Raw genomic sequence first — 24,547 nt, 5'->3', positions numbered from 1 at the left:
TGGACCTCTTCTACCTTATGGAGAAATCATTAAAAACTATACTTTTTTTCCACAACAGTCAAATAAATACTGCTTGCTCAAAGGTGCGATTGGATAGTGATGAAAGAGAAGCTCACTGCTAAAGTCATAGATTCATAGCATTGTGCAGCACAGTAATGCCTGATTGGCTTTTAGTGCTTCCCTTTTCTCTGCCAGTCTGAATACATAAACTGTATATACAATAATGGAAGCTAGTACAAACACAGATTTATGTACTATGTAAAAATAAAGTTATTACTTTTAATGAATACATAACTGTAATAAACAAGGTGGTGGGTGGTCATTTATATCTGCCTGCACCTTAATTGTACAGGCAATTAAGCTTAAAAGACCTAACAAGTCTCATATATGCACTTTGATAACTAGAAGCCCTTGTTCATAATCAATATATGCTACAGAGATTCTCAATGTTTGTATTTGTTTATTACAGGTACTTACTGTATCTAGTGCCATCAATTTACACAGTGCTTTTACATATATTGTATATTGTATTTTCACATCAGTGCCTGCCCTCAGGAAGCTTACAATCTAAGGTCCCTAGCACACATTCATGCATATTAGGGCCAATTAACCTACCAGCATGTCTTTGGAGGGTGGGAGGAAAACTGGAGTCCCTAGAGGAAACCCATGCAGGCACAGAGAGAACATGCAAACTCTATGCAGATAGTGCCATGCTTAGGACTCCAGAATCAACTACCCTAGTGCTGCCAGTTGGAAGCACTAAGCACTTAGGCACAGTGCTGCACCACCATTATTGTTTTGATTTTGAATATTCAGCATATATTCATATAGTGTTAGGAAAGAAGCAATAGTTGCGTGCTCACAACTTTATTTTATATACAGTATGCTTTCTGGTGATTGCTTTCATGATTGGAGAGCAGAGCTGAAGATTTAGGTATGTGTTTTAGGATGATAAAAGCTGTAGATTAAATTTAAGACACTTCATTGCAAAAGTTCAGCGTCTCAGTGTAAACTTTAAAAGTAGCTTCCAATTAAGATTGTGGTGACACAACTTGCTAATTATCTTTTATGACATTGTACTTATATCTGCTTTGTCTCTCTTGCAGTGTGTACCGGAACAGAGAACAAACTGAGCTCCCTTTCTGACTTGGATCAGCAGTACAAAGCCCTGCGCAAGTACTATGAGAACTGTGAAGTGGTCATGGGAAATCTGGAGATCACCAGCATTGAACATGGACGGAACCTCAGTTTTTTAAGGGTACATTTAGAAACTATAGTTAACTTTTTACTAATGTGTGCCCTTGCATGAGAAGGCCAATTTTGGCTTTATGGTTTGTGGCCACTTAGTGGTTCACTGCCCAATAAGACATCATTTTATCTTGGAAGGTTTTATTGGTTTAAGTGTCTTTACTGTGAAAAACAGAGAATAGGTTGATTGTGGGGGTATAGGAGGCAAGAAGCTGCTGATCATACACACCAGAGAAGGGTGAAGAGTGTGCTGATCATACACCAATCACCAGAGAAGTGCGAAGAGGGTAGTGATCATACACCATCACCAGCGAAGGGAAAAGAGGGTGCTGATCATTCACCAATCATCAGAGAAGGGTGGAGAGTGTGCTGATCATACACCATCACCAGAGAAGGGAAAATAGGGTGCTGATCATACACCATCACCAGAGAAGGGTGAAGAGGGTGCTGCATATACCAGTAGGGGAAGGAGCAGTGAGGGTGCTTATCATATACAAGTGGGAAAAAGAGTAGAGAGCATACTGATCATACACCAGTGGGAGAAGGAGCAGATGGGGTGCTGATCATACACCAATGGGAGATGGGAAGAGCGAGTGCATATAAAAAAACCAGTGGGAGAAGAAACAGAGAGGGTGTGGATCATAAACCAATGGGAGGAGGAGTTGAAAGGGTGCATATCATACACTAGTGGGAGAAGGAGCAATGAGGGTGCATATCATACACTAGTGGGAGAAGAATCAGAAGGGTCCTGATTTTACATCAATGGCAGAAGGAAAAGTGAGGGTGCTTATCATACAGCAGTTGGAAAATGGGTAGTAGGGGTGCTGATCATACACCAGTGGGAGAAGGAGCAGTGAGGGTGCATATCATACACTAGTGGGAGAAGGATCAGAAGGGTGCTGAATTTACACCAATGGCAGAAGGTTAGTAAGGGTGCTTATCATACAGCAGTTGGAAAATGGGTAGTGGGGGTGCTGATTATACATAAGTGGGGGAAGGGTCCACAAGAGATCTAATTATAGACTGAGACAAGAGATCTAATTATAGACTGTAAGGAAAGGGGGGGGGGAGAGGAGGCTCAATTATTGAAGGGGAGGTGACTGCAGGACATTTGGAGACGTAGAGCAGAAGCTGACTGGAAAGAAAAACAAGAGGAAGCAGAGTGTAAGCTGATCAAGTACTAAAGAGAATAAGAGAGAAGGCAGAAAGTAGGTCATCATGGCATGGATGGGGAGCGAGTGTGGAGTTAGAGCATGAGTTTTGCCTCTCTTGCAGTATGTAATGGTGTAAGTAGTTACCTACAAAGGGGGGGTAAAAGAGTAGAAGCAGGGAGGAGATTAAATTGACGGGGGGGGGGGGTAGTGTGAGTAGGCACAGGGATCTGATCCTTATTGTATATAGACTATCTGTGGTGGTGAAGGAGAGGGATGGAACAAACTGTATGTTTTTATCATTATCATTACCAGAATGCTATCTGAGCCAGCAAACTAGAGATTGCTCCCCAATTTACATCTACTTTAAAGAGACCCAGTCATCAGATAATCCATTTCAGCAACAAAAATCTTCTCTTAAGATTATTTGTGTATTTAACACTCAACAACTTGACAGTGTAGCTTTCTCCTTTGCTCCTATTCCGGATAGTACATAAAAGCTTATGCAGGGAAGTGAGGGGAGGGGTGGAGGATATGGGCCAACACAGACAGTAATTAAAGAGCTATGAAATGCAAGACGAGAGGGGGCTATGCTATGGAGTTTACTCTTGGGTCAACTTTTCCAGCACGTTCCAAGGCACAAAAAGTTAAGCATTTCAAGTATTATATATATTATATATACATATGCATATTTGCTACAGCTTGATTTGCATTACTAAATTATTTGCAAGAAATACTTTCAGTCTACTAAACATGTGGCATTGATTTGTCTTTTTATTAGTAATATAACAAACAATGCTGACTGTATACATTTTGTAGGCAGGGCTGCTTTCCATGGTTTCCTCAGTTGGGGTTTGGGCAGCTGATAAGAAAAGCAGGGACTGAGGTGGAAGAAAGATACATGCAGGGCCTGTCACCTATTGACATGAGCCATGTGCAGCCAGCGTGTGACCCAGGGGAGGGAAGTGACTGAGGGAGATACTGTCAGTCTGCATGACATGTGAACTAAACTTCACTGACATGGATATAGTAGTCACGTCTCCAGAGTTACCTTCTGCCTGTCTCCCAAGAAGCATTCAATGTTAAAACACTTGCATGCATTCATAAGAAATTACACAACCAGTAAGCCTTAAAAAAGAGACTTTTGGTAAAAATAGTTGACAGTAAAATTTAGAAAATATTTGCATTACTTTGGAGTGCTTTTTCCGATACTGGCTAGATCTTTAGATGCTAAGTCATATATGAAAACAGGATGGTCAGGTTGGCGTTGGTAGCAATTGATCCTTGCTGTACCACCCTCAGTCTTTAATTTTCAAGGTGAACTCCAGACAAATGGCTAAATACACAGATGCAATACATATATGGGGGCTATTTAATCTGCCAAAGGATTTGTATTTCTAACCATCCAGTCTTGTGGTTTACACAACTCTGCCACACAGCACATCCATCCTCGGGCATGCCCAATGATCTGATTTTTTTCTGCTGCAGTTAAGTGAGTGGGCAGTTAAAGAAGAAGCTCATCTCTCTCCTACTATCAGCATGTTCATTTTTAGCACACAAGCACTGCAGAGCAACTGGTTGACCTCTTGTGCTTCTTCTCCTTCTCAGTCTGAACTCTGACTTGGTGTCAGCCTTTTGCAGACCCTTGTACAGCAAATTCATTAGTTACACTGCTTGCACAACCTCAATTTGAAAAAAGTTTAAATGCTGTGTAAAATCTACATAAAAACAGAATGGAATGGTATGCAAATCTCATTAACCCATATTTTATTCACAATAGAAAGTAGAGAACATATAAAATGTTTAAACAAAGAAAATGTACCATTTTAAGGGAAAAAAAACATATTTTTGAAATTGATGGCAGCAAAATGTATGCGGTAAGGGGGTGCATAAGTGCGTATGGAGTGGGCAGCTTGCATATCTGGAAAGGCTCTTTTAATGCTGAAAGATATATCCAGGTTTTAGAGCAGCACATGCTCCAATCCAGAGGCATAACTAGATCCTTTAGGCCCTCAGTGCAAGAAACAATGAACCATGAAGTGCCCCTGGACCCCTGGCCAGGGCCCTTCCCTTCAAGCTCGGGGCTCTTCCCGCTGATCCTGGGGCCCTTTACTCTCGTTGCGGGACCCTTTCACAAGTTCTGCAGTGGGCCCCCTTCCTGCCATCTTGGGGCCTCCCCACGTTGGTGGAATGCCAGGGCCCGGTCGCAAGTGTGACCTTTGCTATCCTGGAAGTTCACCAACTGGTGTCAGTAGTTTTTATTTTTTGGTATTTTAATTGTACTATTTTTTATCATTTTATTTAAATTTTTTTACATTGTCACTGACTATGACTCTGTCCATTCAAAAAAGGAAGGAGCTGGTAAATTACATGTTTACCGACCCCTTCCTCTTTCTCTATTTTGACACATCCCCTGCAGCAGGCGGCAGGGGAGGGAAGGGAGCATAGTGAGGGAGGGCCAGGGGAGCACACAGGGGCCCAGAGACAGCAGAACACAAGTGAACTTGATAGGAGGAGTGGTGGGGGTAGCATACAGAGGAACCAATCTCCTCCATTTTCTTCCTGCAGCTACAGGAGGAAAAAGGAGCACAGTGATTTCTCTACTTGCTGCCCCCGCCGCCCCTCCTATCCAGGTGTACTGGGGAGCCGCACATGCCCCCTGGAGCATGGGGCCCAGTTGCAATTGCAACCCCTGTAGTTACGCCCCTGCTCCAATCCAGATAACGTATTTTTCAGAGAAGGCCTTGAATAAACCAGCAGGACAATGCATTGATAACATAATGCATCTATGACAACAGCATGGCTTTGTAGTAGAAGTATCCAGGTGCTTACCTGGCCTGCCTGAAGTCCAGACCTTTCACCAATTTAAAATATTTGGCGCATCTTGAAATGAAAAATACAATAAAGAAGACCCAGGACTGTTAAGCAGTTAGAATCGTATATCAGGCAAGAATGAAACAACATTCCTCTCACAAAACTCCAGTAACTAATCTCTTCAGTTCCCAGGCATTTACAGTGTTGTGAAAGAAGAGGGGATGCTACACTATGGTAAACATAGTCCTGTCGGAACTTTTATGAGATGTGTTTCTGCCATCAATTTAAAATTTACCTTATTTGCTTTATTACAGTGAACATATTAAGTAAATATTAAGTAAATACACCAAAAATGTAAAGCAATTATTTTATTGGTACAAGTGTTAAAATTCATTATCAAAACAAGAAAAAAGGGAAATACTGTTTTAAAATCTGTAACCCAAATAGTACAATCATTGTCCTAAAACAAGGTAGGTAAGTAGGGAATTTCCCAAAACGATTCCTGCTTAGAATACTCCAACGCGTTTTGATTAAACAACCAAATTTTCATCAGGGAGATTAGAGCATCTAGTTTAAAACATATGTAGTTAAAGAACATGCACAGTAACAGTATGACAGTATCTTCCTTCTTGATTATACACAAAGTATCATACCTTCCAAAATGGGGGGATTGAACACCAACCAGAGCAAACTGAAACTAAAATTCATAACTATTTTTCAGCTGACATTGTGGAATCAGGGAAGTGGCCATCCTCTTCTTTAGGCCCACAGGAGACTAGGCATGCACTCACTGGGGGGGGGGGGGGGGGTACAAAGAAAAAAAGAGAGAATCTCCCTAATGGGGGCTCAGACAACAATAAGGCTCTATTCACAACTGAGCGTTTTTGAGTGTTTTTCAGCTCCAAAAACGCTAAAAAAAATGTTCCAAAACGCCCAACAAGTAAAACCCTATTCATTTAAATGGCCCCTGTTCACATCTGAGCGCTTTGCAAAACACCTGTAGCTGAAAAAGTACATGAGCTTCTTTTTGGGCTGATTACCAGCGTTTTTGATAGATGTCAATGCCTGCCTCCAAAAACACCAGAAAAAACGCCTGAAATTCACGGTAAAATCGCGGTAAAAATCGCTGTAAAAAAACCGCGGTAAAACGATACGCTCAAGTGTGAATGCAGCCTAACAAAATGGCAGTGTTGTAATCCCTCTCCACTCTATCCAACCCCATGCCACTTTAATTGGGAAGCTTTCTTCTTGTTGGTTATCAAGTAGAAAGCTTTTACAGTGGGGTCTATGGATAAAAGGACACGCATGTTCAGTACCATGCAAAGTCACCATTTTAGAGGAGAACCAGAGCATTGTGGACCACAACTTCCAGGACCGGGTTTCTGATGAACTAAGACAGGTAGCTAGCATAGCATAGGGAAGGTGAGAAGGGGTTTTACAGCTGTCATAAGAAAGCATTGGTATTCTTGAACCCCTTATCCAATCTTGACAGAGTCACAAACATGAACACCATGCCTCCTGCACCCAGGAAAATGGCCTCTTCCAGATGGGTATATTAATGTCTTCAATGGACTTGAAAGCGGATAGCCACGGTCTTGGTGCCCTCAAAGACTTGGGGAAGTCTACAACACTGTAACCATACAAAAACACACAGAGAGTGCACCAACCTAGAGTATTATCCTGAAACAAAGAATTTATTGTATTAAAAACATGGTAAAGCACTGCTTTCCGATCAGATCCGCCTGTTAGTTTTTCAGGCGGACTGGTTTGGATACTCCATGCGGCCCTATGGAGACATCTCCGCTGACACCCGCTGCTATCCGATCCGATCCAACCCGGTCTGTGAAATCCGGACAGATGGAAACCCTATTTTCCATCCGTCTGGAGGAACAGATCGGATAGGATTGGATGAGAACGGACAGGCGGTCCGATCTCATCCAATCTCCCCATAGAGGAGAACAGGGATCTGACAGCTTGTCTCTGCACACAGAGCGGAGACAGAGCTGTCATCTGCCTGCTCAGCGGGGATCGGCGGATTAATCCCCCGCTGAGCAGTACGGACTCCGTCAGGCACACCGCCCATGTGAAAGGAGCCTTAGTATTATACTCACAAAAATTGCAATTATAAAAAGTGCATCACAAATCCCAGCTTCCAAATCTAAACATCCAAATAGCATCAGTGTATACAACAGAAACTGAGAACCCCGTGGGCTGACGCTTTTCGAGGATTTCCTCTTCCTCAGAGCCACCTCTGGAAGCTGGGATTTGTGATGCGCTGTTTACAATTGCAATTTTTGTGAGTATAATACTTACCATGTTTTTAGTACAATCAATTATTTGTCTCAGGATAATACACTAGGTTGGTGTGCCCTCTATGTGTTTTTATATGGTTACATTCTTGAACCCCTACCCATTCCAGTTTGGCTCTTAAAGAGGAACTTTAAACCCCCCCCCCCCCCAGGTTAGTTTTGCTTTTTCCCACTTTTTACCCTTTTTGCTTGGTTATGGGTTATGCTCATGTAATGTACTCATGTGCCCAGCGGATTCAGCTTTGTCCTGCTACAATCCACTGCTCTGCTCACTTTGAACTCTTAGAACAGTACTAAACTCTTTTAGTCAACATGAACTATTTTTAATCCGTATGCTGTTAGAATTTGTGAATAGATATGAAGGTATATAGAGGTTGATTTACTAAAGGCAAATAAACTGTGCACTTTGCAAAGTTGCACTCTGCAAGGGTAGTTGCTCCAGAGCTTAGTAAATCAGGTAAAGCTTCACTTTGCAAAGAATATTCAATCAAGTGCAGGGAAAACTTTAAAAAAAAAAAACATCATTTTTTGCTTGCACAAGATTGGATGATGGAAATCAGCAGAGCTTCTGCTCATTTACTAAGCTCTGAAGCAACTGCACTTCCAGAGTGCAACTGCACTTTGCAAAGTGCACAATCTATTTGCCCTTAGTAAATCAATACATTATATTTACTTTTGTTCAACTTTTTTTTACATTTCTTTAGTTGCTTCCTGGTTAATCTGAAGGAGGGTAGGAGGGGGCTTTCCTAGCCAAGCATACCCTCCTGCCTGCATGCCTGAGCTAAGGGCACATGAATACCAGGAATCTCTTTTCCTTAATTTCCATCACAGGGATGGAGACGCAGAGCCTTACTCGGCTTGTGTCTCATTTAAAGTCCCAAAACTGCCCACACTTAACAACCAGGAACTAAATGTTACTTGACTCATCTGTCCTTACTAAAGGCAGATGCAGTTAAAAATGCTAAGAGGTGTTTTCTAAGTAATTTTTACACAAAAAGAAGAACTGGATGGATGGGTGGGTTTGCTTTAACCACTTGCCGACCCCCACCGTAGTTGTATGGCAGCAGTCTGGCGCTCCCAGGCAAAGTGCCGTACATGTACGGCGCTAACCTAGGAGGAGCTAGGGGGCGATCGTGCGCCGCCGGAGGTGCGCTCCCACCCCCACTCGTCGGCTGGGGAGTCAGTGTGTGTACCCGGCGGCTCTGATGGCCTCCGGCCACTCACTATCTCCCTCTGCAGTAAGAGAAGGACAGACGGTTGATGTAAACACAGCCGTCTGTTATTCTCACTAAAGTAATCACAGAGGCTATGCGATCCTGCTATGTAGGATCGTATGTCTCTGTGATTACATCACAAGCCACGCCCCTCCACAGTTAGAATCACGCCCCTAAGGGACACACTTAACCCCTTGATCACTAGTAAAGTTAACCCCTTCCCTGCCAGTGTCATTTTTACAGTAACAGTGCATATTTATAGCACTGATTACTGTAGTAATGTCACTGGTCTCCCCAAAAGTGTCAAAATGTCAATTAGGGGTCCGATCTGTCCGCCGCAATGTTGTAGTCCCGCAGAAAAAATCGCAGATCGCCGCCATTACTAGTTAAAAAAGAAACAATAAAAATTACATAAATCGTTCCCGTAGTTAGTAAACGCAATAACATTTTCACAAACCAATCAAAATACACTTATTGCAATTTTTTTTACCAAAAATATGTAGCAGAAAACAAATTGGCCTAAAATATTAATAACACAAAGAAACGGGTATGATGGCGCTCCCGGACAAAATGGCACAAAAAAACTTGGATACTGCTCGGGATCTTGGATGATCAAACTAGTTTATTAAAAACAATTTAAAATAAGCTCCTAGTCAGGGAAAGCCAATAATTATTTTAAATTGTTTTTAATAAACTAGTTTGATCATCCAAGATCCCGAGCAGTATCCAAGTTTTTTTGTGCTATTTTGTCCGGGAGCGCCATTATACCCGTTTCTTTGTGTTATTACTTTCTCCTCCCAGTTGGGATCTGGGTTAGGGTAGGCAGCAGCCCGGACTTGGACGTGTAATTCATGGTGGACTCCTTTGGACACTGTCCGACCCCATTGTTCCAGCCCTGTCGTCTGAACACTGGTACCACAGCGCCAGGATTTTCTGTTTACATTTATTGCCTAAAATGTTAAAAATTTTTGATTTTTACATTCTTTTTTTGAGAATTTCTTATAAAAAAATTTGAAAAATATTGTTATTTTTGCAAAAGTATTGCTCCTTTTTTTCAAAATTTCAAAATTAGCGCAAAAGAAAATCGCACAGGTGATCAAATACCACCAAAAGAAAGCTCTGTTTGTGGGAAAAAAAAGACGTCAATTTCATTTGGGTACATCGTCGCACGACTGCGCGATTGTCCGTTAAATTCACGCAGTGCCGAATCGCAAAATAGGGCCTGGTCATTGAGCAGCCAAATCTTCCGGGGCTAAAGTGGTTAAAATGAAAAAATAAATAAAAAAATAAAAAATATAAATGGCATTTTCAGTTTGGTGTGCTCAAATACAGATTGGTTTGCTTTAACCTCCACAACCTAATACTTAACCTAGCTGATCCTTAATAATAAATGATCTCTGATAGGACCAATGCTGCACCTAAATTAAATACATAGTTCACAAAAAGCAAACTACTGCAACTGTATTGGGTTAAGTCATATTACATTTTATGGCTGGTTCTCTTGAACGTTTACATTGGGGCATTTTACTTTTAGCTACACCTTTTCAGCATATGATGTTGGGACTTGTAGTCCCTCAACAGTCAAGCAGCATCTTGCAGCAGGATTCTCATAAGCACTCACAGTAAGATAGGCCCAGGACCTTCCCTGAGCATTAAATGTCATAAAGCAGGCTTTTCATTGGGATCTCTGTCTAATTATGGATGAAATGAAACTGCAGAACTCATTACACATATCATTTAAGCTGAGTCTAAATCACAGCAACTCTCCCAGAGGTAAAGGTAGCAGCTCACACACACTCTTTCACAGTGTTCCAACCTAATAAATCCATTTTTCATTTAAATGCCTCGGCCGCTAGAGACAGTTCTTCTATTCTTCGCTGTTCAGCAATCCCTTGCTTAAATTGTTGCCGTGCCTGATCGCATTATATTCAGCAAATAACACTGCAGTCCCCTTAGCACAAAAAAGTGTTAATGTTAAAATATATAAATGCGTACTAACAACTGGCTGTGTTCCGATGGACTCAGGAGTGACAGCTTATTCTTGCAGCCCACAGCAGGAGGAGGATAGCGCATTGCTACTTATATGCATTAGTGGATTGCAGAGGATAACCAAAGTTTACCTACAATTGAAAAGCAATGAATAAGATGCTGTTTGTTACGCCTCCATCAATATTCATGTGCACAGTTCCACTCTGCAATAATATATTAAGAAAGATAATGAGATATGTCTGCAATGGGTGACCAGTTGCTGAAATGCACTTCTCGGTTCAGGCATCTTGGTAAGATAAAGAAAAGTATAGGACAAACTAAACTCTAATCCATTTTTTTTCCTTATTTTTTTCTGACTGCATAACATAACTCCAGTCAATAAAAAAATGACACTCGTTATAATAAAAATGGCAGTTTGTCTTCTTAGCTGTCTCTTGTTCCTCTGCCTACAGATTTTAAAATTCAGTTTAGGCTCCTTTGGCTTTTATGAATAAAGTGTTTTTATTCCTAGGGCTATTTCCATACCCACCAATCAGAATTGATTCTACTGAAGCTAGACCAGTACAAGAATTTGATTGGTTGTTTTGGGTTATTGCAATTAACAACTTCAGCTCCGGAAGGTTTTACCCCCTAAAGCAGTGGTCCTCAACCCTGGTCCTCAGGGCCCACTAACAGGCCAGGATTGCAAGATAACTGAAATACATCCCAGGTGATTTGCTGCTCAGTGATAATTTGCTGCTCAGTGATTGCAGTACTCTAGTCTGCATCTCCCCAAGGTAATACTTAAAATCTGGCCTGTTAGTGGGCCCTGAGGACCGGAGTTGAGGACCACTGCCCAAAAGGACCAGACCACTTTTTGCAAAATGGCACTGCTTGGCTTTAACGGACAATTGCGCGGTCATGCGACGCTGTACCCAAATAAAATTGATATCCTTTTCCCCCACAAATACAGCTTTCTTTTGGTGGTATTTGATCACCTCTGCGGTTTTTAGTTTTTGCACTATAAACAAAAAAAGAGCAACAATTTTGAAAAAAAAAAAAAAACAATATTTTTTACTTTCTACTATAAGGCTCCGTTCACATGTAGGCGTTTTGGGGCGTTTTTGGGGCGTTTTTCTGCTCTAGGATCAGCTCTCAAAACGCCCAACAAGACAAATCCTATTCATTTCAATGGCCCCTGTTCACATCTGAGCATTTTGAGGCTGTATACAAAACGCCCAACGCTCAAAAAAGTACATGAGCTTCTTTTTGGGCAGATTACAGGCGTTTTCCATTGATCTCTATTCAATCTAAAAACGCCTGCACAAAAATCGCGGTAAAATCGCGGTAAAAATCGCCGCAAAAATCGCGGTAAAATCGCGGTAAAAAAACGCGCGAAAAACGCTACGCTCAGGTGTGAATGTAGCCTTAAACATTCCCAATAAAAAAAAATAAAAAATCGAATTTTTTTATCAGTTTAGGCCAATTTGTATTTTGCTACATATTTTTGGAAAAAAAAATCCCAAAACATTTATAATAATTGGTTTGCGCAAAAGATATAATGTTTACAAACTATGGGATAGATTTTTGTACTTTTTATTTATTTCATTTTTTTTATTAGTCATGGCGGTGATTAGAGATTTTTATCGGGACTGCGACATTGTGGCGGACAAATCTAACACTTTTTGGAAACCAGTGGCATTAATACAGTGATCAGTGCTAAATAATATGCACTGTTCCTCTATAAATGACACTGGCAGGGAAGGGGTTAATACTAGGAGTGATCAAGGGGTTACATGTGTTCCCTATATGTGCTTTATAACTGTGTGGGGGGTGGATTGAACAGAGGCACAGAGAGATCAGTGATTCAGCTTAGCTGAATCACAAGATCTTTCCCTGCCTCTCTGACTGGAAAGCCGTCTTGCATTGTTTACATTCCAGACAGCTCTCCTGTCAGTCTAGCTGAAGATCGCAGGAGGCCGGCGGCGATCGCGCAAGCTTCTCCCGCTCTCTGCCTCCCGCTGTGTCTAATCACTGCCAAGACCACGTGCACAAAATCAAGTAGATCTATGTGAATATGCGCAGTTGAGCCGTCCTGCCACAGTAAATCTGCGTTAGGTGGTCGTCAAGTGGTTAAAAGATATTTGAACCCAAGAACAAGAAAAAAAAGTCATATATTATATCCCAGAGTTTCTTAATCAGGTTTCCATGGAATCGTAGGATTTCATCAGAGGTTTCTAGGGGTTTCTTGAGCAAATACATCTCCATTGATATCATTGATCTTTTTACCTATCTGTAGGGGGTAATTCTTTCCAATGACTACAAATGTAAGGATCATCCTTCCCTCTGACCATCACATAATATATCATGAGTTGTATTCAAAGTAATTTTTAGCAGGGGTTCCATGATACTTGAAAGTTATTTTAAGGGTTCCTCTGTGTTGAAAAGGTTGAGAAAGGTGGTTGTAGCCTATCAATCCTTAGATGTAGTGAGTGTGACTGCATGAGTTTTCTATTTTTCAAGCTAAGTACATTTTCATCAACTACAGAAACATACCAGTTGGCCAAGCCAGAAATCAAGTGTCTTTGTAACTTTCTGTGCACAGAACTGATATCTCAGGCAACAATATTAACTTTCCCAGCTATCTTCTGTGAACTACAGAATACCCACTCCCTAGGGGGGGGGAGGGGGGTGTTTGAAGTTCAAATCAGGAGAGCGGCAAGGCTGACAACACTGTTCCTCCAGAGATACAGTGCAGTGAGAGAACACTGTTACCCTGTTACAGTAATTGTGTTCCTTGCAGGACAGGCAGGTGAAAAAATAGAAAACCAATGTAGAAATTAGCAACTAATGCAGCCATCCATAGGTGTGCGCAGGCTATTGCATTAGCGTGTGCATCCCAAAGCTCAAACACACATACTTTTCTTTGCAGCCTCAGCTGCAGGGGACAGTGAATGAATGGGAAGTGCTCTGTTCTGAGCGGTTTCCTGTTTATTCACAATCTGAACCATAGTAAACACATTTTACTATGCTTCAGTTATAAATGAACACAGTGAGCACTTGTGTTCACTGGGTTCATTTAGAAAAGGAACGGGCTGGAAAATGGCATATTTACTAGCCCCCTTCCCCTGCTCTCCATCCTGAAACATCCCTTGCAGTAGCTGGGAGGAGAGGAGGGAAGTAACTTGACTGGTCCTGACCTCAACCCAATAGAACACCTTTGGGATGAATTAGAGCGGAGACTGCGAGCCAGGCCTTCTCATTCACATCAGTGCCTGTCCTCACAAATGTGCTTCTGGAAGAATGGTCAAACATTCCCATAGACACACTCCTAAACCTTGTGGACATCCTTCCCAGAAGAGTTGAAGCTGTTATAGCTGCAAAGGGTGAGCCTTTATATTGAACCCTACAGACTAAGACTGGGAGGCCATTAAAGTTCATGTGCGTGTAAAGGCAGGTGTCCTAATACTTTTGGTAATATAGTGCATCTCCCCACTTCAGCTCCTCACAACGTGGAGATTTCCCCAAAAAATACATAAATGCCACAATAGTGAAAAAAAAATTGTAAAAAAATAGTAAATAGTAAAATAGTAAAAAATAGTAAAATAGTAAAATTGTAAAAAATAGTGGAAAAAAATAGTAAAAAAATAGTAAATAGTAAAATAGTAAAATAGTAAAATAATAAAATAGTAAAATAGTAAAAAAAACTTTTTAAATTTTATTTAAAGATTACACTTACATAAAAGACAATAAACATGGCCCAGCATGAAGCAGCATGATAGCAGTCCTCCCTCTATACCCAGCAGCTATCATTTTGTCAAATCTAATACGGGCTGCTCTCACATCACCAATCACTGTTCACTTCTGCTGGCTCACACATGTAGCAATACCACTCCCTAACACCGTTTAATCGGTAAGACGCCTTTCTCAAAGGGTGGGTCTCACAACATTTAATTTTAAAATGAGTGCAATTAAGCAAAAAAATAAAAAATAAAACAGTAATTTTTATCAAATTCATTCATTAGGGGGAGAAAAAAATTCCATCCTCCTCCTTCGAATTTTCTCATCATTCAAAACAAACATAAATTTAACCCCACTAACCAATAAAAAAATCAAACATTCCTGAAATGAAGGTTTTCAGACAAAATTCTTCTAGTGTATGGCCAGCTGTACGTCGAAGGGGTTAACGACAGTCGACTGTCTCATTTTTTCTGCATTTCTTCTGGAATAACTAATAATCATAAGTCACCTTGTTTTGATTTTTTTATATGTTGTTATCACTTAAGGAATAAATTATAGTATGGGATTGGAACCTGGAGAGCTTTCTCCATTCTCATTTCAATAACAAGGAACAATGCTCATCTTGTTCTACAGATCCGGAATAAATTCACTGAATGCCCGCTCAGTACTATAATCATAGCTCTGCACTGAAAAGCTTTAGCTTCTAACAAAAAAAAAAATGTTTTTAGTTGTTCTTTCTGTCTGAAAAAAAAAAAAAGGTTTTTGGAGGGTCCCAGGGTTACTGCGTGATATGTTTCTTAAACTGCTAAACTGCTGACACTGATTGCAGATATGAAAATGCAGCAAATGCAAAGGGTTTCTTGTATCTGCCGAGGGATATGGAGGCCTTAGGGGACTATTGTTAAAATGCTGCTTGTAGCATAAAATATATACACAGATATAACAGTAATCTCCAGAACTATTAAGTCCTCTTTTGCAGAAAATACATTCACTCTTGGCTTTTTGATAAAGTAGACAAACCTATGACTGGTTAAACCTTCCTCTTTCAAGGGCAAAACTAATATTCCACCCTTTTATTTGGGCTGGGAGCATTTCACTGCTTATGGCACATGATGCCGCAAAAAAAAAAAAAAAAAGTAATCCACTTGCTCCCAGTATTTTGCCCCATTGATAATGTTGGATGGGTTTTCTGTGCAACCACAATGGAAATACTGTGGGTACACTGTTTCACTAGAATATACAGTATAGCTGCTGCCTTTGGAGGGCACCCTCTGAGGTTCAAGGGCAGGATAGCCCCATTTTTGGTATAAGCAGTGGTTTGACTTTCAGGGGTGCATAGGATGTAGTCAAGCTATAATAGGGCATTAGGACTTTAAGTGGTTGTATACCTCCAGTGCATGCACCATGAAAACCATGTACCACGGTACTATTCCACATGTCTATACTGGTAACACACAAATGTAGAGCTTAAGACCTCTTAAAAAGTCCAATATGCAAATGAAAAGCTATGTTCCAGACAAGAGTCCATAAATGTGCAAAAATGCATGCAGGAGAAGTGTTGAGAAGAATCTGCCACCGGAAGAAAAGAGTTCACACTGATCCTTACCCCAAAAGATGGACTACTTGTGCAAGAGAAGTCAATAAAGCTTAGGCATAGCTCACTCCAACTCTCCACTGCTATGGCATCAAGGATCTTCAATAAAACAGCATATACCACCATACATAGACTCTCATGAAAGATTTATGTAAGGATAAGCAGACAAGAACCTCATTGGGCCGCATTACTCATATGTTATTTTTTTATTGGTAAGATCCGAAATACTCACAAACAGAAGCATAAAAACCGCATGTAAGTCCTTATATGATAGCTGATGTTTCCATCCAACAGCATGGCCGCCTAACCAGTGTGGTGACGTCACGTGACCTAGGCATCAGTGTAAGCCCTCAAACAATCGCTGATCAGTCGGCGTGTCTTCATGCCAGAGGTCGAGAGGCAGAGTCGTGACCTCAGTAGACTTTCCTGCCATCGCTATACCCCCCCTCCCCAGCAAGAACAGTATTGCAGCAGCGCACTGCAGTATTTTACAGTGCTTTATGCGTCTGTTCTGTGGTCTGCGCTGCGCTCCATACTTGTTTTCCTCAGCCTCATTGGTGCTTCTTAGGATCTCTGGTCTTACAGCAGTACGGTGCGTTCCCCCCGTCAGCTGGCCACGCCCACTCATGAGTGCTGACCAATAGGAACTTGTGGAAGGCACCACCTGACATACACATGGCCAATAAGGATATGGCAAGGAGCAGCTAATCCAGGGAGAGCCAGAGGAGGTAGGGGGAGAGAACTGTTAGAGAAAGCTGTATAGACATCCCCTTCTCTCATGCTTGTTCATGAAAGAAAGTACATAGTCTGTCAGTCAAAGGAGCGGGGGTGTGGGGACACAAAGTGGAGAGGAACAAACATTGCTGGATTCACCTTGCTTTGCAAGACTTGGGACAGATAGCTTCTGAAACAGTACTGTAACAGGTAAACTGCTTAGTTCCATTTTTATTTTTCAGGTTTACAACCACTGTATGGCGATACTAAAGTCTATTTAAAAAAGTCTATTTTTTTAAAAAAAAGAGGTTATAACTGCCTACACTGTGTAATAATATTGCTAAGATAGCACCCTCCTCTGCTTATCTGGCAATCTTTCTGGCACAATCAAGTTTTCACTGCTCTTTGTGTCTCCTTAGCAAGCCTTGTGCTAAGGATGCCCCCTTGTGGATGTGTTCCTATGACATGCTGTGTGCCTCCATGGACACACACAGAACCGATAAGCCAATCCCCTGCTACCTCCTCACAGGAGTTTGACTGACAGCAACATGAGCCTGTGGCTCCATTTCCTTCAGGGTCTTCTCTGAAAGCAGGAGGTGAGGGGAGCAGTCCTTGAGCCGAAAGACAGCACTGGAGCAGTGACAGGAGCCAGGTAAGTGTTTAGAAGAGGGGGGCTAGGACAGATAGTGGGGTGTTTTTTACTCTTATGCAGAGAGTACAAATGTTTAGACTTTAGAACCACTTTAAAGTAGAACTAAAGTGCTTGTTTTTAATGCAAACACAAGTTGCAAGTTACAAATTGTGCCTTAATGCCAGATTGGAAATCTATGTTACTTTTTTTTGCATTAACCATGTTTCCTATTAACCATATGCCATCTTGCCTAGTCAGTTTATCTACATTAGTAGGAGGTGATTAAAATGTGTTACCATCTGAGAGAAGTGATGTAAACATTCTCTGTAGGAAAAATGTATTTCCTCATAAGGAACCGGGATTGTACAAAGTCATGCATACAGATGCATCTACATATGCCTAACGAAGGGGCCCTGCACAGCTTCGAAACGTTGCAATTTGTGATCTGATCTTTCTTCAATAAAAGCTTTGAAGGACACTTGACAATCCATGGTGCACCGGCAAATATATGCATTGATCTGTGATGATTGCAGTTTCCAACTGGTAGTTGCTGCAGCACCCGCTACTTTCGGGTCCATTTCCTGGAGCGTGTGCAATGGGAATATGGACCATACAATGTATACAGGGGTCTGTTACCAAACAAAGAAAAATGTAGGCATATATGCCTGGGAGGCACATTTGCTGTGTAAAGCCATCCATAGAAATAAATGATTGTACGTTGCTATGTGCTTGTAGTTGCGTAAACACGTGCAGGTGTACTGGCATACGACCCCGGGCAACAGAGTGTCTGCATCGAGGGTCTTTTATCCATAAGCATTTGCGTGTTTACACAAGTACCTGCATATAGTCACATTCAATCATTGATTTCTATGTATGAAGCACCTCTGGTTCCCAGGAAAATACAGGAAATATGAGGAAATACATCTGAACTGTATGTTGTATCGCTCCAGAAACCTGTGTGCATAAGCCCTATTAGATCACTTGTACCCCCACCCTAATTGTATTTATTAGCCATGTATTACTATCTTTTAAAAAATGCATTTGTCTACAAATGAGAAGGGAGGACTCCGGGCAGGAATGGGATGAACCACACTGCTCTGTGCAGTGATTGTCATTGTCCCTTATGTAAAATTGGAGCATATGGACATACTAAGAGGAAGGTGTGGAAAGCCTATGACCTCTTGGATATGAAGCTTGCTGACTTGAAGCCAAGAGGTCATAGAGAATCCCAGATTTTCCACTATGACTGCTAAGCAGCTATATGACCTCCTGGAAAAGCCACAAGACTCATAGGATTTACTAAAACTAGAGGGTGTGAAATATGGTGCAGCTGTGCGTGGTAGCCAATCAGCTTCTAACTTCAGCTTGTTCAATTAGGTTCGACAACAAAAATCTGGAAGTTGATTGGTTTCTTTGCAGAGCTGCACCAGATTTTGCACTCTCCTTTTAGTAAATCAAATCCAAAGTTTTATGCAGTATGCACTATTTTTCAAATTACAATATCAGAGTGTTTGCAATAAAAATCCTTTAGTTCTGTTTTAAATATTATGAGACAAAGTGACAGGTTATTTTTAAAAGACATTCCCCCTCAACCTAAAAGCTGCCTCACCTGCGGGGCCGTTTAGTTGCTAAAGCCCGTAATTTAAGAGTATGGGGGAGCATGTGCATTTCCTCCCGCGATGCAGTACACACACTGCTGAATTTAGACCTTGGGGGGCCCAAAGCACTCAACATAAAAAATAGAATATGAAAAATAGAAATGTGAACTGAAATGAATGATAAACTGCAATGAATGGTAAACATCATAATAAATATCATGAAATGATAAAATATATTTTTTAAAAAAAATCTGTTAGATTCCGAGCTAGGTTCTTGCCAAGAAACATAAGGAATGAAGGTCCTGTACTTTCTGCCGATTTTGTCTGATACTCTCCTATGTCATTCTGGCCGATCTCTGATCCAGGGCCATGCCTGTCTCGTAATTTTGGGTAAAACTGGTTAACAAAGTTTTACCCTCTTGGAGATCGTGGATTGCCAGGTTCACCAATCAGGTTCAAGGCGGGGGAGTGAGCTTCTCTCTCGTGTTTCTCACTCTGATAAATTGATGCCGGTCATTCATCTCACTCCCACGATGGGTGGGGTTGGGGCTGTTGCCTGTCACTTTCCAACATTTTTGAACTTCCCCCTTGTCCCACCCACGTGTCTCTTGTAATTAGGGAAATACATTTTGTTACACTGTCATAATAAAACAAACATCTCAATAAGTAAAATAATTTGAGAAGTTGAAATGTAAAACATCTGCCACAAGCCCTCATCCCTTTCTTTTCCTCTGAAGTCAGACTTACCTGTTCGTTATTGTGACATCTGCACACGCTTTGTTAATTTTTTAAATAATACAACTAATTGTATATTTATTACATTTCATTTTAATGGTAGTCTGGGGCCTTCTCTGGCAGGAGGGCCCAGGGCAATTTCCCTTTTTGCCCCCTTATGAATCCGGAACTGAGTACACTGTCCCTGAGTAGCCAGGTAATAGGTTTGCGCACTATCACGAGGGGCCAAGGAAAAGGACATTAGTCCTGTGTAAGCTCCAACATAGGCCAACATGGAAATTACAAAGGTTTGTCTACTCATGGCTTCAGCAGGTGAACAGTTTGGCGGGGTAGCATGGGGAGGGTAAGTATTATTGGGAAGGTCCATTGTTTTACATTAACCAAAGTGACAAGTTTGATTCAATGACAATAATCTTAATATTAGAAAAAAAGAAATCAAAAGTACTTTGTAATGACCTTACATTACTCACACACAGTGAATTCATTTTGCCTCCAGACTAGGTACTCTTCTGTGCACAAAGACCCTTAAAAAAAATCATCCACGGTTTTTTCATCTAAAATCAGCAATCCATATAGTGAGCCCTTGACCATTGGCATGGCTGATTGCAAAGACCATGATATGCGTCCCTTCTATTTGTTTCTTTCTTTTTTTTTTTTTTTTTTTATGCAGGACTGGATTACTGGGACTATATTGCTATACAGTTATATAATACACTAGTTTTGTGTAGCTTTGCAGCTGCATTAGTAAACATTGATTTAAAGTTATTGTTTATGCCCACTTTAAGAGAAAACTATTACAGACTTGGGTCAATTTACCTTGATTCTTTGTATGTTTTTCAAATTAACATTTTAATTCACAGATACAATATATTGTCAAAAGTGTTGGGAAACCTGCCTTTACACGCACATGATCTTTGATGGCATCCCAGTCTGAGTCCGTAGGGTTCAGTATTGAGTTGGCTCTACCTTTGCAACAGCTTCAACTCTTCTGGGAAGTCTGTCCACAAGGTTTAGGAGTGTGTCTATGGGAAGGTATGACCATTCTTCCAGAAGCACATTTTGTGAGTTCAGGCACTAATGTTGGATGAGAAGTCCTTTCTCACAGTCTCCACTCTAATTTATCCTATTCATTCTATTGGGTTGAGGTTGAGGTGAATCCATGTCTTTATGGACCATCCTTTGCGCACTGGTCATAATCATTTGGTGGAGGGAGGATTATGGTGTGGGGTTGTTTTTCAGGGGTTGGGCTTGCCCCTTAGTTCAAGTGAAGGGAACTCTTTAGGCGTCAGCAATTTCATGCTCCCAACTTTGTGGGAACAGTTTTGGGATAGTCCCTCCCTTTTCCAACATGACTGCACACCAGTGCACAAAGCAAGGTCCATAAAGACATGGATGAGCGAGTTTGGGGTGGAGGAACTTGACTGGCCTGCACAGAGTCCTGACCTCAACACAATAGAATGAATAGGATAAATTAGAGCGGAGACTGTGAAAAAGGCCTTCTCGTCCAACATTAGTGCCTGAACTCACAAATGCGCTTCTGGAAGAATGGTCATACCTTCCCATAGACACACTCCTAAACCTTGTAGACAGCCTTCCCAGAAGAGTTGAAGCTGTTGCAAAGGGTGGGCCAACTCAATATTGAACCCTACGGACTAAGACTGGGATGCCATTAAAGATCATGTGCGTGTAAAGGCAGGTGTCCCAATACTTTTGACAATATATTGTATCTGTGAATTAAAACTTTAATTTGAAAAACATACAAAGTGTCAAGGTAAATTGACCCAAGTCTGTAATAGTTTTCTCTTAAAGTGGGCATAAACAATAACTTTAAATCAATGTTTACTAATGCAGCTGCAAAGCTACACAAAACTAGTGAATACCTTTGGGATGAATTAGAGCACAGACTGCTAGCCAGGCCTTCTCGTCCAACACCAGTGCCTGACCTTTACAAATGCGCTTCTGGAAGAATGGTCAAACATTCCCATAGACACACTTCTAAACCTTGTGGACAGCCTTCCAGAAGAGCTTATAGAGTGGGCCAACCTAATATTGAACCCTACGGACTAAGACTCGGGATGCCATTAAAGTTCATGTGCATGTAAAGGCAGGTGTCCCAATACTTTTGACAATATAGTGTGTGTGTTTAACACAGGGTATGTTCATGACACTATGGTGTCATGCACTTGTAAATAGAAAGCACTGCAGATATTCTCTCCCAATCTTCCCCCCTCCCTCCATTCCCTTAGCCAAGCTAATCTGGACTTTGCCTATGGCAAACCAGAATATGTACCTGCAATAGCTTCAAAATGAGTCCTTGACTTATATGGTTTTATTGTCCACCCCCTAGAGTTTGGTTTGCTACTCCTATTGAGATTAGACCACTACAGTCCAGTAATATAGCTTCCCTCTCTGCGACCCAACAAAATCTAACATTGTTTGGCTTAGATAATAGGGACCCTATCCTATGCTATCAGGAGTCCTTTCATCCATCAAGGCTGGTGACTAGTGTTTATTACGTGTGACGTTGATGGAAGCAGCCTCTTTGTTTTCCCACTGGTGACCTGGGAGGGTTTGCCTTGGTAGGTCTAGCACACTGCCTGGATGATAAATCCACAGATATGGCTTTCTAAGGTTTATATATTGAATTATCCTCTCTGAATATACTGTATCTTTAGTCATTGATCTAATAATTTAGCATTTTAAGTGCTATAAGCTTAAATCTAGGTCTCCTGTTCACCGACTTGACCTGTTGAGGACAATAACCCAAACTCTTGGATGTCTTTCACTAATTTTGCCAACACTTTTTTGGTATGTCTTCCTGGTTCGAATTTGATAATGTTCAATTACGCTTATTTTTGTATACCTCATTTGCTTACTTATTTTAACACTTAGAGTGCGAATTAAGGTGAATCGTGCTGGCCTCCTCCCTATGACACAGTTTTCTCCCAGTTGGGGTGTCTGGGAGGTGGTCAGAACCTTTAATGGATGCTTAGCACTTCTACAGCTTCATGTATATAAGTTTAAGTGTGATTCTTGTAATGTAATTGTTTTCATGTGCGCATCTCTCAGTTATATGTTTTATAGTAAGATGGAAACTATCATTGTTATCTCATCTTTTTGTACACCTTCTTATAAGAAAATCCAATAAAAACTATTGAAGAAGAAAGCAGTGCAGACGTGGCTTTCTTTCAGATTGCCAAGTTACATTTTACAAACTCACATTTCAGCATGGTTACCTCCAGGGCTTTTTTTCTTCAGAGAATAGGTGCAGGAACTTCTGAGTCACCCTTTGTCTCTGCCCCCTACCCACCTCTTAGCATCTTCTCTTAGCTCCACCCTTTACCAACCTCCCAGCACCACCCCTTTGAGAAAATACAGAACCAAGTATCATTTTGTGCTACTTAGTAATTTGTATGGAATTTGTTAAAAATAACAAAGACAGTAAAATATATCCCCTACATAAGCAACAATAGACCCCCAGCAACAGTAGATCACTCAGCAAAAGTAGATCACCAAGCAACAGTAGACTCCACTTCAGCAACAGTAGACTCCACTTCAGCAACAATAGATCCCCCCACACAACAATATACTCGCTCTCCCAGCAACAAAGGACCGCTCACAACAAAATACTACCCCAACAGCAAGAGACCCCCATCAGCAACAGCAAATCTCCCAGCAGCTAGCATCAATCGACCCTCCAGCAGCCAGCAACAACAGACCCCTCCCTCACCAGTAGATTCCTCCCAGCAACAAATAACCCCCACTGGCAACAATAAACCCCTACACAAAAATAGATCCCCACCAGCGAGCGACAATAGATCCCCCAGCAGCCAGCATCAATAGACGACCCAGCACACTCAGCACTCTGTACCATTACATACATTAATTGCTGGAGGTGCTGGAACTGTGTTCGTCTGCGTTCCCGCTGAAAAAAAGCCCTGGTTACCTCTAAAACTAAGCGCCCCCTAACACGTCAGAGGAGGAGCCAGGGTCCAGCAGGATGTTTTTGCTTTGAAGCATATAAAGCTTGCTGAAGAACAGAGTAGTGGTTGTACAGTTTTTTGGATCCTGGATAGTTACGACTGCCATTGTCTTTGCCTACAGTGGTTTCATGCAGTCCATAGGCCATTAACTGAGTATCTATTTTGACCTAGAAAGATCACAATTAAGCTGTCTATACACTAGTAGAATTTTGGTCAAAATATTTAGTTTTAACAAAGTTTGTTCGATTTTCTAATCGTTAGTGGGGCCAAAAAACCTTCATTTTTGATCGTAGTGACAAGAAAATTCAAAGGCGCAGAAAACATTTTGCAAAATTTTTCTCAATAGAATTTCGAACATATATGTGATTTTTGTTCAGGAAATGACATTCCTTCCAAAATCAATTGTTAAAACAAAACAGAATTTTGAAATACTTTTGAACGATGTTTGTCAAGTCATTGAATTAACTGAAAATTATGAATGTGGGTGTAAACCTTTGAAAGTCTACAAGGATATTGCCAGCTTTAGAATCTGATTGGTTCCTGCTGTTTTTAATTCCATCCAGCCCCTTCTGCGTGTTGCTCTCCTGTGTTACAGAGAGGTCCCAGCTTTATGCAGTCATAATGTTAACATTTCTCAGCATAATGCAAGTCATCCATAGATCACTGTTCTAATTGCTCCTTAGCAATAGCTTTCTTTAAAAACTCTTTTAATTCACAATAGTGAAGGCGCAAAACACTATGTATGGGAACCTAGGACATAGTAATTCTCCTGTTTAATCAAAGATGCATTGTGCTTTATGCTACTTTTTTTTTTTTTTTTTCTTTTGCTGATGGCATCTAAGTAACT

General features: G+C 41.1%; 1 protein-coding gene across 2 annotated transcripts in view; it reads left to right on the top strand.

The window, feature by feature from the left end:
* Positions 1–24,547, top strand: part of ERBB4 (erb-b2 receptor tyrosine kinase 4) — a 1,312,942-nt gene that overhangs the window by 566,236 nt on the left and 722,159 nt on the right. For both annotated transcript variants that reach the window (XM_082261897.1, XM_082261896.1), the window contains exon 2: positions 1,107–1,258. In XM_082261897.1, the coding sequence (XP_082118023.1) occupies positions 1,107–1,258 (152 nt within the window). The remainder of the gene's footprint in view (positions 1–1,106; positions 1,259–24,547) is intronic.

This window comes from Pelophylax lessonae (genome assembly GCF_965119305.1).
Source record: "Pelophylax lessonae genome assembly, chromosome: 6".
Lineage (NCBI taxonomy): Eukaryota > Metazoa > Chordata > Amphibia > Anura > Ranidae > Pelophylax > Pelophylax lessonae.
Note: the sequence above shows the minus strand (reverse complement) of the source record. Positions and strands in the feature narration are given on the sequence as shown.